Source organism: Carcharodon carcharias, chromosome 4, assembly GCF_017639515.1.
Source record: "Carcharodon carcharias isolate sCarCar2 chromosome 4, sCarCar2.pri, whole genome shotgun sequence".
Taxonomy (NCBI): Eukaryota; Metazoa; Chordata; class Chondrichthyes; order Lamniformes; family Lamnidae; genus Carcharodon; species Carcharodon carcharias.
In genome coordinates, this window is record NC_054470.1 from 52,607,028 (window position 1) to 52,625,923 (window position 18,896).

General features: G+C 40.9%; 1 protein-coding gene across 1 annotated transcript in view; it reads right to left on the reverse strand.

Moving 5' to 3' along the window:
- Positions 1 to 18,896, reverse strand: part of glis3 (GLIS family zinc finger 3) — a 675,575-nt gene that overhangs the window by 209,667 nt on the left and 447,012 nt on the right. The window contains exons 4-5 of the mRNA XM_041185484.1: positions 3,552 to 3,713; positions 258 to 368 (exon numbers count right to left, since the gene is read on the reverse strand). Of these exons, the coding sequence (XP_041041418.1) occupies positions 258 to 368; positions 3,552 to 3,713 (273 nt within the window). The remainder of the gene's footprint in view (positions 1 to 257; positions 369 to 3,551; positions 3,714 to 18,896) is intronic.

Below are 18,896 nucleotides of genomic sequence, written 5' to 3' on the forward strand. Positions count from 1 at the left end.
TAACTTAAGTAATAAAATAAGCTTATTGGAACCAGTGGTGGCATTTCTTATTCTTATATATAGCAAGAGTTGTGTATTCATTGTGCTCCTGAATAATCAGGGTCATAAATTCAAAACAGAGGGTTTGTATCTTGCATCAAAAGTATAGTTAAACTTTGAAATAAGATAAATACTTTTATTGTAACAAAAGAATAAACAGTCTTAGTTGTTCCTGTTCCATCACACTTCATTTCTTCAATCCTCCCTAATTAACTCACCTTTTTTCTAGCCTGCTGTTCTTTTGTGGAATGTGCCTTCACATGCTTTCTGAGAGAGCTTGGGTCAGTGTACCGTTTAGTGCAGCCTGGGATCTGACATGCATAAGGTTTCTAAAACAAAGAGGGAAAACAGCACCAGTTTTAGTACAGTGAAGGCTCGTTTGATGTGAGGCGTCTAATCAAGAGCTGGTCAGGAGTATTCTGCTGTACTGTCCACCAGTCTGATCTCAAATAAATTAACTTCACCTGGATCAGGCATACACTTGAGTCAGGCATGCAAGAACTCAAGTATAAGTCAAAGGTTACTGAGAAACACCCGTTTCCCAATTGTGAATAGTTTAACAATACACCTCATAGGGCTGCATGCTAACCATTGAACAAAATGACATGCCTTACTTAACAAAACAAACTTGCTATTAAAATTTGACTAAATTTTTGTTCTTTTGTACCTTTTACCATCTTTGTGAATTTAATTTATTTTTCAGTGAAAGCTTGCAGCCGACTTCTGTAATTATTGTAATTATATACTTACAATTATTTCAGCCCCTGAGACTCTGCGGCATAGTCAGAAACGATTAGCAAGAGAAAGCATTTAGAGTTTCAGCTCAAGAAACAGCAGAAAGGTCCATGTAACAGTATCTGAGCGCTATGAGAGAAAATAAAACCTGCTAGGAAAGACAGAAAACAAAGGTAGAAATAAGAAATTAGTCCCGACAAACACAGAGGGTATAGAATGTTGATCATGTTTTCCAAAGCAACTTAGTTTAGTTCATTAACTATTACAGTTGTCCTCTAACATAGCAACAATTTAAAGGGAAGTAACTCTCTGGGTAAGTACTATCTATGAGCTATTACTTAAAGAGGAGACTAACTTTATGAGATAGTACAATCACGATTAGTTAATTTAGAGTGGAGAGTAGCTCCTTATAGAATCTCACAACACAGAAGGAGGCAATTTGGCCTACCATGCTTGTGCCATTTCCTTGTAAGAGCTATCCAATTAGTCACATTCTCCTGTTCTTTCTCTAAAGCTCTGCAAATTCTTAATTTTCAAATGCATGTTCAATTCCCTTTTGAAGGTTACCTTAAATTACAATGCCTTCCAGATCATAACAACATGCTGCATTAAAAAAAATTCTCTGCATCTCTCCTTGCGCTCCTCTCCACCTCCCCACGTCCCAGTTCCTTTGTCAATTGGTATAAACTTGTGCCTCTAACTACCAACCCACCTGCCAGTGGAAACAGTTTCTTCTTACTTGCTCTATCAAAACTTAACACCCCAGTTAAATCTACCCTTAACTTTCTCTGCTCTGGGGAGATCATTTCCAGCTTCTCAAGTCTCTGCATAACTCGGGACACTCATCCCTGGTATCATTCCAGTAGATCTCTGCACCCTCTCCAAGGCCTTGACATTCTTCCTAAAGTGTGGGGTCCAGAACTATGTCCAAATAATTCGAGGAATGTAATTCTATCGAGCAGGACTCAAAAAACTTGCACTTTGCTTGTTAGAACAATGAAACTTAAGGGATAAAATGACAGGCTGTTTAAAATTATGAAAACATTGAAGAAGATCGATAGAAGTAGAATTGTTTCCAGCAGTTAAGAGATCAGTAACCAAGGGTCATAGATATAAGATTAAATGTAAATTTAGAAGAGATTTAGAATAGAGCTCAGGAGACTTTTTTATATAGAGAGTTGTGAAGCTGTGGCATTCACTTCCTTAGTGGTTGAGATAGAACCAACACCAATATTCAAGATTAGCTTGGACAGAGGGATGAAGCAAATGGGAATAGGATGGTTAAATGTAATTAGGGCTTCATGATCATATGGAGGGTAAGTGCTGACTTGAACTGGTTGAGCTGACTGGCCGATTTCTGAGTTGTCATTTCTATGTATTTCTACACTTATTTCTTCTGGCAGCCAGCAGCAACTGAATAATCCCCTTTTTGCCTTTTTGCACTTTCAAGCTTCTACAATTTTCTCACATATTTAGTCTGTCAGTGAAGCCAACATAAAAATGCAAGATGTCTCTATATGATACATTGATCTTTACTGGATGTGAGGAGCAGAAATAGCCAGTGCAGGTTCTGAATCTAATCCAGAATAACAAGATTCAGCCAGGTGAGTTAAGAGTCTTTTCAAGTTCTAGTATTCTTGAATTTTACTGGAGTTAAAATAATTAACATTAACAAAAATGATGGGAACAGCATTGGAGGTTGTGCTCCCAAATCTCAATAGTTTACATTAGCAAATAAGTACATGAATTTTACAATGAACAAAGAAATGGACTCTGATAATCTGGGCCTATCTTCACTTTTCTCGATCTTTGAACAGTATCACAGCCGCAAAGACTGCATGAGCTCTTTGTCTTGTGCTGTTACGTTTTGGAATATTGTCTATAATTACTGTTCTTGACATAAGGGAATGAACAATTAGAACATTTTTTGGCATTCTTCATAATACTATTTTAACACACGCATTTCGATTCCATTCCATGAGTGCTTTGCCCAAAGGCCAGTCCTTGGCTCATTGCTTCATCCTGATCTGTTTTCTTGTCAGTTTTTGTCAATGGTGGCTTGCCATTGCCTCCCACTCTCAGGGTGAAAAGGCAGGTCCTAAATCTACCTCAGGCAGAATGAGAATCCAATCCATGCTGTTAGCATTATTCTGAACCGCATGCTCACTATTTATCTAACTGAGCCAACCAGCCCTTAACACATACATTAACTCATTTATTTTAAAATAGCAGTGTGTCTACAATCTTCTCAACTGAGATTTTGGAATTGTATCTCTTCTCCAGCAAGGACTGAATGGGATGAGAGAGAAGATTTGATTAATGTATTTGACTCACATGAAAAGCCAAAACCTAAACAAGTTTAAATATTTAATTGAATAAGTTTGAACTCACATAATAACAGATGAAAATAATTAACTGTTACCAATTATTTAGGGTATTTGTAGCAGCAAATAAGGTTAAATAGTAAATGTACTGTATGTTATATAGTCTTAATATTATCTCCCACGCAATGTTTGACAAAATATTAAATAACATGAAAGCATTTTATAACAAATGGGATATTTTATTTCTTGGCCAATAAGCAACATGAATTATAATAAAAGTAATATGTGTGCAGGGCCTTTCATGTGTTAGAACATGTGAAGAAGTTAAAAAATAAATTGCAGCAAGACCAAGATTATTTTTGAACTAGATTACAATGTATTTATTTACCATTAAGTTTAAAAGCTTTTATTTCTTAATAATAGAGTGCTGAATTCTGAATGAGAGACTCTTACTGTATCTAGATGTGTTCTCTGGTGCTTGGCACGGTCACTTGAGTTGCTAAAAGCTTTTTGGCATCCTGGATGCTGACAAAGGTAAGGTTTTTCCCCTGTGTGACTTCGTAGGTGAATCTTGAGATTTTCCAGTCTTGAAAAAGCCTTATTACAGCCTTCAAACTACAGGAAGAGATTTGAGAAACTATTGTTAGAAGAAAGGCGATTATACAAATTTCTATCAGGAAATGCCAGTGTTCTGCAGACTTCCACTTCTGATGATGGGTCACATTCAACACATTAACCCCTTATCTTTTCCTTTTGGAATGTGACAGACCTGCTGTGCATTTTCAGTATGTGACATTTTATTTCCAATTACCAATACTTGTCAGATTTCTTGGCATCGCTTCAGATATCCACAATAGGTATATTTATTTCAATTCCTATTTTTAAGGTGAACATCTGGATTACCATGTTAAAATTATCAAAATCGTGGCAATGTTTCTGAATATGTCAGCAACCATTAATTTATGATATTGTTCAATTTTTTGTTTATTTTTAATAAATGCAGCCTATAGATAAGTATCTACAGAAGCTTAGCTTTGAAAAAAACAAAGCTGTTGCTCAACAGAGGCATTTAACTTTATTCGAAGGGGATGGATAACAAATGACTGGGGTTTGTTGGAAAAATAACTGCATGTTAAAGATGCACATCATTATTGCGAAAATTAGCCATCAAGATCAGGGAATTAGGAGATACATCGTGAGATGCGCACCTCCAGAACTTGCTGTCAATTTACATTACCCCTCCATTTGTTTCACACATATGTGATCTCAACCTTCATGTCTTCCCATATTTTTTATCAATTTGCTGGATTTGCACATTGCAATGAGGAACAAAAAAAGTGAACTCTGGTAATTAATAGCACAAGTAACCTTTTAACAATCTCATAATTGTTATTACAATACCAGTCAACTAATCTAGTCCTGAAAGGGAATAAATTAGTTTGTGGATTCCTTCAGGAATTGATGTTTTCTTAGAGATTTTATAAATGTCAAATTTGAAATATAAACTTTTAAAAAATTTTCTTTGTCTCTTTTTCTCTCTCTTAATCCATTCAACTTTCCCTCCCTGTATTTGTCTTTCTGTACTTGATTTGACAGTAAAACATCCTGTTTCCTTTTCTGTTGTTTTTCATTTTTTTCTCAATCCTTAAAATAACATTGGCTAAGGAGGTAGACTGTTAGTCCCATCATCCACCAAAGTCCAAGATATCCTGTTGCTCTTGCCGCACAGTTATCACATCCAGCAATTTTCAGGGTAAATATTTTTCAACAACAATGGCATTTATCTAGCATATTTAATATAATAAAACATCACAAGGAACAAGCTGAATAGCGACAGAAAAGGTCTAACAAATAGGGCATGCTATAAAGTGCTCCGTTCCTACAAATCTGTGACCATCCTAGCAAATAATTGATGAAAAGATGCCAAATAATGTACAAGGGTTTGAGCAAGAAGAGAATCATTTATAGAATGGATTCATTGGGTCAGATTTTCATTGAATCAGAAGGAGCCTGGAGCCATTAAAATTGGCGGGCGGGAACCATTTCTGCCGGGGTGGGGTGGTGCTGGTGGGGATACGCATCTCTTAGTACTCCCCCCCCTTAGCAATGTTCCTAGATTCAGGTCAGCTTTGGTTTAATTCACTGCTCATTCGAGGAGCAAAGAGGGAATCTGGAGCCAGTCTTTCCTGAACATATTTATTCATATTGCCTGGAGAACAAAGGCGCACCCAGGACTCCCTTTTCTTCCATCCACACTCTCCCTGCTCCCCCCACACACAGGTGGAAACAAATTGTTACATATACTTAAGAATAATGCCCTAACCTTCCTCCATTTTGTCACAGCTCTTCTCACTTAAAACTAGAGCATGCACTTCATTGTGGCAAAATTGCAATATCAGCACACTTCTCCTTGACTTATGGTTAAGGGATTTCAGAGGAATCATAAACTATCATCTGGGAACTTTTTGAAAGGTAAGTTCAATAGGTCTTATCCATGCCAACTCTATGCCCCCCACCGACTCCCACTCTTTTAATGCACATGTCAAGTCATGCCAGCTCAGACATTGAATATATTCAGGATAGAGATTGAGAGATTTCTAGATATTAAAGATATCAGGGGATATGGGGATAGTGCAGGGAAATGGCATTGAGGTTGAAGATCAGCCATGCTGGAGGAGGGTCGAGGGCTCAAAAGGCCTAATCCTGTTCCTATTTCCTATGTTCCTTTCTTCATGCCCTTCACCATGAATAATGACCTGTCATACTCTCCATGCCAACAGAATTAATGAACCCTATAGGAACAACGGCATATGTGAAATTGCTTAGAAGAAAACTTCCATTCATAATTTTTGAAAAAGGAAATCACTGGTGGCCCTACAGCCCTATAAAAGTGTCAAACATACCATTGAAGTATCAATCACAGAAGCTTTAAGCACTTGGCACCTCAAGCTTGTGCAAATAAGCATTGAGGCATTAACAAAAGAGATCCCAGAAAAAAACTTATTATAACCTCATAGAGGTATCAATCAAGCAAAGTCAACAGTTTTCTGCACCTGTGTAAACAAACTTACCAGCACAATCCTTTTATAAGAGTCTGTGCTCTCAGCCAAGTTTTATGGGGGAATGGGTTGGCATTGAATTGGCATGGGGGCATGGAAGTGGCATGGGGAGCGGCTGGGGTGGGTGATAGGGTGTGAGGATTAGAGGGCCTAAAGTGTAACCAAACAACTAAGACAAAGTGCTGGAGAATCAAGGCGTGCCTTCTAACCAGTTTGGCTACCCCTTGGCCACTTCTGATCTGCTTCTGGGGGGGGCGACAGGCCTGAGGCTATCCTGTCCCTGCCTCACCGGAGTGAAAATAACACATAAAAAGGCAGAGATAAAAACAAAAAAACTGCGGATGCTGGAAATCCAAAACAAAAACAGAATTACCTGGAAAAACTCAGCAGGTCTGGCAGCATCGGTGGAGAAGAAAAGAGTTGACGTTTCGAGTCCTCATGACCCTTCGACAGAACTTGAGTTCGAGTCCAGGAAAGAGCTGAAATATAAGCTGGTTTAAGGTGTGTGTGTGGGGGGCGGAGAGATAGAGAGACAGAGAGGTGGAGGGGGTTGGTGTGGTTGTAGGGACAAACAAGCAGTGATAGAAGCAGATCATCAAAGGATGTCAACGACAATAGTACAATAGAACACATAGGTGTTAAAGTTAAAGTTGGTGATATTATCTAAACGAATGTGCTAATTAAGAATGGATGGTAGGGCACTCAAGGTATAGCTCTAGTGGGTTTTTTTTTTAATAATGGAAATAGGTGGGAAAAGGAAAATCTTTATAATTTATTGGAAAAAAAAGGAAGGGGGAAACAGAAAGGGGGTGGGGATGGGGGAGGGAGCTCACGACCTAAAGTTGTTGAATTCAATATTCAGTCCGGAAGGCTGTAAAGTCCCTAGTCGGAAGATGAGGTGTTGTTCCATAAAAAGGCACTCATACCAAGACAGGAGTGTTGAATAGGGAATTTTCCCAACCTGAGTTATCCACCTTGGTAGTGAAAATCCAGCCCATAAGAATACAAGAACAAAGAAATGGGAGCAGGAGTAAACCATATGGCCTGTCAAACCTGTTCCACCTTTCAATACTATCATGGCTGATCTTGGGCTTCAATTCCATTTTCTTGTCCACCCATATCCCTTAATTCCCTGTGAGACCACAAATCTGCCCATTATTTTTTTAATACGTTCGTTTGTGGGATGTGGGTGTCGCTGGCTAGGCCAGGATGTATTGCCCATCCCTAATTTCCCTTGTTCAGAGGGCATTTTTAAGAGTCAACCACATTGCTGTTGGTCTGGATCACATTTAGGCCAGACCAGGTGAAGACAGCAGATTTCCTTTCCTAAAGGAGATTAGTGAACCAGATGGGTTTTTACAACAATCAACAATGGTTTCGTGGTCATCATTAGACTTTTTAATTCCAGATATTTATTGAATTCAAATTCCACCATCTGCCTTGGTGGGATTCGAACCTGGGTCCCCAAAGCATTAGCCTGGTCTCTGGATGACCAGTCCAGTGACAATATCACTAATTATTGCCAAGCTTTTCTGTTCAGTATAGAAATCAGTGCTGTATTTTTGTCCTCCCCCTCTACATGTTGCTCATTGGTAGCATCATCCAAAAAAAAGGGATTCAGATTCCACATGTATAACAATGATAAAAACAGAATTACCTGGAAAAACTCAGCAGGTCTGGCAGCATCGGCGGAGAAGAAAAGAGTTGACGTTTCGAGTCCTCATGACCCTTCGACAGAACTTGAGTTCGAGTCCAAGAAAGAGTTGAAATATAAGCTGGTTTAAGGTGTGTGTGTGGGGGGCGGAGAGAGAGAGAGAGAGAGCTCTCTCTCTCTCTCTCTCTCCGCCCCCCACACACACATACCTTAAACCAGCTTATATTTCAACTCTTTCTTGGACTCGAACTCAAGTTCTGTCGAAGGGTCATGAGGACTCAAAACGTCAACTCTTTTCTTCTCCGCCGATGCTGCCAGACCTGCTGAGTTTTTCCAGGTAATTCTGTTTTTGTTTTGGATTTCCAACATCCGCAGTTTTTTTGTTTTTATCTCTGTGTATAACAATGATGTCCACTCTACGTTTCCATCATCTTCTCAACTCCTCCTATTTCCTCCCTGTTCTCAGATTGCTTGTTTAGATTCTAATCATTAGTGAGTTCCAATCGTCTTCAGTTAAAACACCAGGAAAACCAAAGCTATCATTTTCTACCCCTGCCACAAACTCCGTACTATTGCCACTGATTCCATCCTCTTCCCTGGTCACTGTTTGAGGGTGAATAGACCAAAAACAACCTTGTCATCCTGTTCAACCACAAGCTGAGCTTCCAATCCCACATCCTCTACACAAAAATCAGCCTGCTTCCACCTCTGTAATATCATTCAATTCTGCCAATGGGCAGAATTTTTCCGTCAGCGAGCTGGGGCCGGGGCCCACTTGCCGACGCGAAAATGATGTGAGATGATGTCGGGGGGAACCCCCAATGTCATGCCGCCCCATTTAAATCTTCAGGAAAGCGGAGGGACAGCGCAATCAGCTGTCCGCCCGCCGACCTGTCAATGGCCAATTGAGGCCATTGACAGGATAATTAAGCCAATTAAAGGCCCTGCCCGTCCAACCTTAAGGCTGGCAGGCAGGCCAGGAGCCCTGGCGGCATCTAGAAAAAACAGGAAACCTCATCCACTGGTGGGATGAGGTTTCACGTCTGTTTTAAAAAACTTTAATAAAATTTATGTGATATTTATTAACATGTCCCATCTCGTGTGACATTGTCACATGAGGGGGACATGTTAATAATTTGTTAAATTTTCAACTTTCAAAAACTGTCAGCACTCTCCCTGAAGCAGCGCTTTGCCTCAGGGAGATGTGTGCTCTTTCGTGCACATGTGCGAAAGAGCGCACTCTGACACTTGGGGAATCCACCCCCCCCACTGCCTGCACAGGAAGCGCATAGTGCTTCCCGCCGGGCGTCACACTGGGCAGGCTTTAATTGGCCTGCCCACTCAAAATGGCGACAGGGGCCGTTTTGGTGGCGGTGATTGGCTGCATGCCCGCCCGCCCATCAAGGGCAAAATTCTGTCCAATGTCTCAGCCTCTGCTGTTGAAATCCTCATCTATGCCTTTGCCAGTTACAGACTCAACCATTACAAGAGTGCCCTCTTGGATGGTCTCCCATCCTTCACACTCAGTAAATTTCACAATTCTATCTCGCATATCCTACACTGCACTAAGTCCTGCTCACCCATCAGTTTTGTCCTTGCTGACCTAGATAACCTCCTGGCCTCACATCACCTCCAATTTAAAATGATCACATTTTTATTTAAACTTCTTTAATGTCTCAACTCTCCCTATCTCTGCAACCTCCTCCAGCCTTGCAAGCTCCTCCAACACACACTCCTCAAACTCTCTGTTCCTCTGACTCTCACCTCCTCTGCACCTTGCCATCCCTTTGTCCAGCATTGGTGGCCATACTTTCACTTATCTCACCCCACCCCACACTCACACCTGTCACTCTGTGGAATTCCCTCCATAATCCAAACCACTTCCCTTCTTCTTTAAAAATTCCTTAAACTCTCCTCTTTGACCAAGAACCTAATACAATGCTTTCCTCAGAGCATCATTCATGAACTATTTAACAATGAAAACCCCTATTAAAATATGAAGTTGCTTTTGCTGTTGTTACTGAGCAGATGATTTTTTCTTTTTTGCTTTGCCATTAAAATGAAACCCAAACATATCTGACTGGTGTGACAGGAAAACAATTTGCACAGAATGCTCCTGCAGCGTATTTATAAAGGACACCATTTTTCACTTAAAAATATAATCTGATTGTAAAACAAAATGTCTTCAATTAATAAAAATGGAAAAATAATCTGGAGAAATGGGACGTAACACAATCAATTGTGTGGAATTGATTAACTTCTGCTTCAAAATTCCTGTGGTTATTTGGAAGTAATATTTTGATCAAATTAAATAGACTGGGGAAAATAACAAATGAGAATGCAAGACATACCATAAATCCAAGTATACAAGCCCACCCCTGTGATCTAGTACTGTCTTGTGTTGGCTCATGAACATGATGCACATTGGAGGGATAGCACATAGAAAGGTATCTCCCTGGAAAGTAAAATTGGAGGGCAAGTGAATTTGGCTTATCTCATATGTCTTCTGCTGGTTAGTTAAGGACAATCATAGGCAGGGAAGCTGGTATCACTGATTCCTTTCCCTCAATTGAGGAACAGTCTTTGGGGGAGAAGGAAATAAACTTTTAGGGCTAAAAAGAAATGACTGGGGAAGTATCGGGCAGAAATTTCCCCTTGTCAGGAGGGTTGTGCGGGGGCGGGAGGGAGCGAGCGCAAACCAGATTGGTGCCCCTTATCGGGTGCGCGCCGCCATTTTACGTGGGTGGGCCAATTAAGGCCTGGCAGCGTAACGCATACCTGCAAGCGCTCCCTGTGCAGGCGGGGGGGCGGGGATTCCCTGAGTCAGGGCCTACGCTCTCTCGCGCATGCATGCGAAAGAGGGCAGAAATCTCCCTGAGGCACGGAGACGCCTCAGGGAGGTTAGTTTAAGTTTTGAAAAATGGAATAAAGGTAAAAAAGAATTTAAGGACATGTCCCCTCATGTGAAACTGTTACATAAGCTGGGACATGTCCATTAAGTTTTTCAAAAATTTTTATGTAATTGATAAACCCTTCATGAAACCTCATCCCATCCGCAGATGAGGTTTCATGAAAATTGTAAAGGCTACTTGGGCTCTTCGCCAGCCCGCCAAGCTTAAGGTTGGACAGGCAGCATTCTTAACAGCTTTAATTACTTTGTTAATGGCCTTAATAGGCCTTTGACAGTTCGGCGGTCGTGCAGACGTGTCAGTTGCATGCCCGCCAAACTGACAATCTAAATGGCGTGCGGTGACATCGAGATGCCTGCCCAATGTCATCCTGCGTCATTTTACAAGTCGGCGAGTGGGCCCTGCCCCCATTTGCCGATGGGAAAATTCTTTCCATAATATACGTTCAACTTAAACACTTTTTTCTGTCATAGGCAGTGGATGGTCACTACTATGTGGCATACATGGTGCTATGTTTATAAATGTAAGCACAACAATTATTATGACACCAGGCATTTTGGCTCATTATCATTTACAGCCTTGGCCTAAATATGGAGGAAATTTCTGAATTTCAGAGGTTAAGTGATAATGATTGCCTTTGATATCAAGGCAGCATTTCATACAGCATGGCATCAAGGACCCCTAGCAAACTGAAGTCAATGGAAATAAGGGAAAACCTCTCTACTAGCTGGAGTCATACCTAGCACAAAGTAAGATGGTTGTGGCCATTGGAGGCCATTCATCTCAGCCCCAGGGCATCACTACAGGAGTTTCTCAGTGTAGTGTCTGAAGCCCAACTAACTTCAGCTGCTGCATCAATGACCTTTCCCCCCATCATAGGGAATGGAATGGAGGAATTTGCTCATGATTGCAGTATTCAGTCCCATTTGTGACTCCTCAGATAATGAATCTGTTTGTGTTCACCTTTCACAAGACGTGGGCAACATTCAGGCTTGGGTTGACAATTGGCAAGTAACATTTACACCACTTAAGTGACAGGTAACAATCATCTCTAACTGAGAGTCTAACCATCCCCTCTTGATGTTCAATGGCTTTACTATCACTGAACTCTCCACCATGAACTTCCTGGGAGTCAGAATTGACTAGAAACTTAACTGGGCATGCATGCAAAAGAGTGCAGAAATCTCCCTGAGGCACGGAGCTGCCTCAGGGAGATTAGTTTAAGTTTAAAAAATTTTAATAAAGGGAAAAAAAAAAATCAGGACATGCTCCCTCATGTGAAACTGTCACATGAGCTGGGACATGTTTATGAATTTTATTAAAAATGTTTTCAAGCCTTAAAAAACCTTCATGAAACCTCATCCCGCCCGTGGATGAGGTTCCATGAAAAATGTGAAGGCCACCAGGGCTCTTCGCTGGCCCACCTTAAGGTTGGATGGCAGCTCAGTTTATTGTTTTAATTGATAGTTAACTAGCCTTAATAGGCCTTTGACAGTTTGGTGGGTGCGCAGCTGACTCAGGTGTGCGCCTGCTGAACTGAAAATCTGAATGATGTGCGGTGACGTCAGGACACACGCCCAACGTCACTGCACATCATTTTATACCTTGGTGAGCAGGCCCCGCCCCCACTCGCCGAGCCGATGATTCTGCCCCATGAGTCACCAAAACCTTGCCATCATCTGCAAGACACAAGTCAGGATTGTAATGGAATATATGAGGTGGTGCAGTATAGGATATGGAAGATAGTAAATTTTACAATTCTAAGCATGAAAGACCACTCAAGAGGGCACTGTGATGGCCTGGACTAGGAACAGCAGTGGAGGGTTTCCTCCCTACACTGTTGACCTGGCTGCAAAAGCCAATTTTAAAAAAATTTAAATTTGAAAAAGTCAGAGAGGAGGTCCCTCCATTTTGAAGCACCCTCTCTCTTACTGACCTGCCATCATAGCCTGCTGCTCCTTTCAAGTTGGAATGCCTCTAACTGGCATTCCAGTTTTTGAGAACATTAATTGGACAGAAAGCCTGCCTCTTGCCATTAATTGGCCGCTCTGGGGAAATCACATTGAGTGACTGTTTCCCATCCAGTGTCTGATGGCAGGATTCAGAGCCCAGAGGAAATATCCTTCCCTACATTCTGCTACACTTCTTCACTGGATCATATTGCTTGACTTAAAGTTAACTTACCAAACTTCTCAGTCCTGTATTCTATCTGTCTTACAGCCCTTGGCTGACTAATAGCCACTTGCTTTTGCAGCTCTCTTTTTTTAAAATTAGCCTGACTCCAGCTTCAGTCTCTGGTCAAACTGATTACCTCCCTACATTAGAATCCATCAGCCTAACCAACAATGACCCCTCCTGAGTTCAAATGAGCAGAATTAACCAGCTGTGTGAAATACAGTATCAAGGGAACTTCAACCTAATCTTCCTTGTCTGCAGCATGCTGTTTCAGCTGTCCCATCTGAAACTTATTGTTTGGACAAACCACATAAGAGCAAGAGTTAGGCCAATAGTAACATTTCTTACACTAAGGTATCTTTGTATCTCAATGCTGTTGCAGCAGTCTGATATTTGAAACATAATGCTGGATAAATGACAAGTAAAGTAACCAATGAATTGAGATCAATACTATTAGTTAGATATGAATTATAAAAAATGGATCTACAAAATTTATTCAGATTAATATATACTTTTCATCAAAAGGTTCGCTTACCTCCTCCTACACAACATTGCCTGTCTCAGCCTGTCTGCCACTGAAGTCTCATCCATTCAGCAAGCAAACAATGTGGCGAAGAGCAGTGGGAAACCAGGGGATTGGGAAGCCTACAATGACCAACAGAGGACAACTAAAAAAGAAATAAGGAGGGAGAAGATTAAATATGAGGGTAAACTAGCCAGTAATATAAAAGAAGATTGCAAGAGTTTTTTTAGATATATAAAGGGTAAGAGAGAGGCAAAAGTGGACATTGGGCCGCTGGAAAATGATGCTGGAGAAGTAGTAGTGGGGAACAAAGAAATGGCGAAGGAACTGAATAGGTACTTTGTGTCAGTCTTCACGGTGGAAGACACAAGTAACATCCCCAAAGTTCAAGAGAGTCGGGGGGCAGAGGTGAGCATGGTGGCCATTACCAAAGAGAAGGTGCTAGGAAAACTGAAAGGTCTGAAGGTGGATAAATCACCTGGACCAGATGGATTACACCCCAGAGATCTGAAGGAGATAGCTGAAGAGATAGTGGAGGTGTTAGTGGCGATCTTTCAGGAATCACTGGAGTCAGGGAGGGTCCCAGAGGACTGGAAAATCGCTAATGTAACCCCCCTGTTTAAGAATGGAGTGAGGCAAAAGATGGGAAGTTACAGGCCGATTAGCCTAACCTCAGTCGAAGGTAAGATTTTAGAGTCCATTATTAAGGGTGAGATTTCAGAATACTTGGAAGTGCATAGTAAAATCGGGCAAAGTCAGCATGGTTTCATCAAGGGGAGGTCATGCCTGACAAATCTGTTAGAATTCATTGACGAGGTAATGAGTAGGTTAGACAAAGGAGAGCAAATGGATGTTATCTACTTGGACTTCCAGAAGGCCTTTGACAAGGTGCCGCACAGGAGGCTGCTCAGTAAGATAAGAGCCCATGGTGTTAGAGGCAACATACTAGCATGGATAGAAGATTGGCTGTCTGGCAGGAGGCAGAGAGTAGGGATAAGGGGGTCCTTCTCAGGATGGCGGCCAGTGACTAGTGGAGTTCCGCAGGGATCAGTGTTGGGACCACAACTTTTTACTTTATACATTAATGACCAAATGAAGGAAGTGAGGGCATCCTGGCTAAGTTTGCAGATGATACAAAGGTAGGTGGAGGGACAGATAGTATTGAGGAGGCGGGGAGGCTGCAGAAGGATTTGAACAGGTTAGGAAAATGGGCAAAGAAGTGGCAGATGGAACACAATGTGGGCAAGTGTGAGGTCATGCACTTTGGTAGGAAGAATAGAGGCATAGACTATTTTCTAAATGGGGAGAGAATTCAGAAGATTGGAGTGCAAAGAGACTTGGGAGTCCTAGTCCAGGATTCTTTTAAGGTTAACTTGCAAGTTGAGTCAGTAATTAGGAAGGCAAATGCAATGTTAGCATTTATTTCGAGAGGACTATAATATAAAAGCAGGGATGTGCTGCTGAGGCTTTATAAGGCTCTAGTCAGACCACATTTAGAATATTGTGAGCAATTTTGGGCCCCATATCTCAGGAATGATGTGCTAGCCCTGGAGAGGGTCCAGAGGAGGCTCACGAGAATGATCCCAGGAATGAAAGGCTTAACATCTGAGGAACATTTGAGGACTCTGGGTCTATACTTGATGGAGTTTAGAAGGATGAGGGGGGATCCGATTGAAACTTACAGAATACTGAAAGGCCTGGATAGAGTGGACATGGGGAAGATGTTTCCATTAGTAGGAGAGACTAGGACCTGAGGGCACAGCCTCAGAGTAAAGGGAAGACCTTTTAGAGCAGAGATGAGGAGAAACTTCTTTAGCTAGAGAGTGGGGAATCTATGGAATTCATTGCCACAGAAAGCTGTGGAGGCCAGGTCATTGAGTATATTTTTGACCGAGATAGATAGGTTCTTGATTGGTAAGGAGATTAAAGGTTACTGGGAGAAGATGGGAGAATGGGGTTGAGAAACTTATCAGCCATGATTGAATGGCGGAGCAGACTCGATTGGCTGAATGGCCTAATTTCTGCTCCTATGTCTTATGGTCACCTTTCTCACCGATTATTCTACTATTCTATTAACTGGCATCCCATCCTCCATTCTTTGTAAAGTTTGGCTCATCCAAAGCTTTGCTGCCAATATCTAACCCAGCCCCAGTTTCAACTCACGTATCAGCCCTGTTTTTGCTGACCTACATTGACGCTTGGTCCTCCAATACTTCAATTTTAAAATTCTCATCCTTACGTTTAAGTCTTTTCACGGCCTCATCTCTCCCTAGTTGTTGCCTCAGTCCCAGCTCATCGCTGTAGGAGTTCCTCAGGGCAGTGTCCTAGACCCAACCAACTTCAGCTGCTGCATCAATGACTTTCCCTCTATATAAGGTCCAAAATGGAGATGGTCTACTCAAGATTACAGTATTCAGTCCTATTGGTGACTAGTCTAGCGCTGTATACTTTATTTTTCAAATTCTGGCCTCTTCTGCAACCCTCTCCTTCACCCCATCATTGATATCTTTAAATGTCTTGATCTCTGGAATACCCTTCCAAAACCAATTCACTCTGCAGCTTCTTCTTCAAGATTGTCTTTAATCCCAATCCTTTGAACAACACTTTGGTTATTCATACAAATATCTCCTACATTTGCAACTGATAACGCTTCTGTGAAATGTGTTGTGATGTTTTTCTATATCAATGGCATTATGTAATTTCCAAATTATTGATGTTGTCTTATAGTGCGCATGAGAAATTAGAATGGTAAAGAACATTTTAGAATAGAGCTAGACATTTAATATTCTTTTGCTATTTATATTCAGTATGTAAATACTGATCTTTTTTTATTCATTCATGGGATGTGGGTGTCACTGGCTAGGCCAGCATTTATTGCCCATCCCTAATTGCCCTTGGATCAGAGGACAATTATAGGCCAGACCTGGTAAGGACAGCAGATTTCCTTCCCTAAAGGGCATTATTGAACCAGTTGGGTTTGTAAGACATCGGCAATGGTTTCATGGTCATCATCAGACTTCCCAGATTTATTTTATTTCATTCAAATGTCACCCTCTGTCATGGTAGGATTTGAATCTGGGGGTCCCAGAGCATTATTCTGGGTTTCTGGAATACCGGTCCAGTAATAATACCACTATGCCACTGCCTCCCCTCGGGATTAATCCATCTGATGTGGGATTAGAATGTTAATATTTGGAAAATATATATTTGTTTCAGTAATTGCAATATGGTATGGATGTGGTGAAAGAAGTTCAACCTTGCTTTGCCTATTTTTTGGCTACAAAAAAAGGGGAAAACTTTACAAAATCAGGCCATGATTTCTCAACTCTATCTGCACCTGAAGTTCGGTGGCTGCTATTTTGGATTGCACCCAGATGCTTGGTCCCTTGAATAAAAGTGATCAGGAGACTAATATCAGATTCAGGATACCAGTATCCAATTGGAAAAAAAAAACTGGTTGGCACATGTTGTGAAAATGCTCTGCTCAATCATTCTGGATTTCTTTTTTATTCTTTCATGGGATGTATTAGCATTTGCAAAGCCAGTATTTGGTTGCCAACCCTTAATTGCCACAACTGAGTGGCTAGCTAGGCTATTTCAGAGGGCAGTCAGGAGTCAACCACATTGCTGTGGGCCTGGAGTAACATTTAGGCCAGACTGGGTAAGGATAGCAGATTTCCTTCCCTAAAGTGCATTAATGAACCGTATGGGTTTTTGAGACAATTGATGATAGTTTCACGGGCACCATTACTGAGACAAGCTTTCAATTCGAGACCTATTAATTGAATTTAAATTCCACCAAATGCCGTGGTGGAATTTTAAAAATAATGCCGTGAGATGTCTTATGTCCATCTGAGGTGGCAAATGGGGCCTTGGTTTAACTTCTTATTTGGAAGACAGTACCTCCAGTAGTGCAATGCTCCCTCAGTTTTACACTAGAGTGGCAGCCTGGATTGTGTGCTCAAGCCTCTAAAGTGGGCTTGAATCCACAACCTCCCAATTGAAGAGGTGAGAGAGCTACTGCTGTAAATGTAAACTGAAATGATTGTGAAATATTTAACTCCAATGACTTTCGAGAATTATCTTTTGATTAAACAATTCTGACCTATAAGTTATGTTATTTACGTGAACTTTTTAGGGTAATCAATTTTCAATCTTTATTGACAATCTTCTGCATTAGGTTATAAAAGGATGGTTGTTTCATCAGGCAACCAATACAGAATGGGATTCATTTCACATGTCCAATCAACAATCACACGTGATCCCAATTCATCTTATTAATATGTTATTTTGCTGCCCTTGCTTTATGCGTATACACTGTTTAAAGGCTAACAGCATTGATATTCTTCAGATCAGGTTTCAGCACTGTCTCTGATGTCAGTGAAACTGAAAACATGAAGGATTGTGTGTCAAGTAGACCTATTCTATCCCATTTGACTTCAATTAGAAGCAGAAAGTACAAAGTCGACCAATTCCATCAGTCAAAGTCCCACACAGCCTATTATTAGACACAGGTCAATGAGAGATTCTGTCTATATAGCTTGACAGGCAACTTTATACCCAAGACTGTATTAAAGCATCTGACAACTTAATTACATACATGAACAAACTTGGAAAGATGAAGTGTTTTTCAATCCTACATTAGACTAACACTTGCAAAGATATAGAAATAAGTCACAGTTTCAAAGCAAGCCAGTTTCATATTTTTCCTCCACCAACCTTGAAGGTTGCAAGTTAGATTGCAATTTATTATTCTTTTCATCACTATAGTTATAGGCCTGCTGCAGTTTAATCAATTAGTCACCAACACATTTGTAATTATATTACCAAGCTGTCTGTGGTGGACAGGAGTTCAAAGGAGAAACTTGCCACATATATGTCTGAGCTCCATATCAGCCATGATTGAGAGCCCAAGACCAGAAATGTCAGGCTTGATGCAAATACTTTTTCTCCATGGACAGGTTAATTTGAATGTTTGGGGCACTTTAGATGGAGTTATTGCCACAGGTTTCAAGAAAGCAGATCTTGGAACTTAAAGGACTTGAAGACAAAGATAATTCATTCCTTTCTTTGCCCCTTCAGGTTATTTTTAATTAATAAAGTGTTAAGTTTGTTAAAACTCCTAAAAAAAGGACTTGCATTTATATGGCACTTTTCATGATCACTGGATCTTTCGAAGCACTTTACAGCCAATGAATTACCTTTTGAAGTGTAGTCACTGTTGTAATATAGGAATTGTGGCAGCCAATTTGCATGCAGCAAACTCCCACAAACAGCAATGTGATAATCATCAGATAATTTGCTTTTTGTGATCTGGATAGAGGGATAAATATGGCCAGGACACTAGGGATAACTCCCCTGCTCTTCTTCAAAATAATGCCATGGGATCTTTTAGACCCACCTGAGAAGGCAGCTGGTTCAAAAAGATTTAAGACAAAAAATAATATCCAAAATAATGTCCTCAGTAAAATCAAAAAT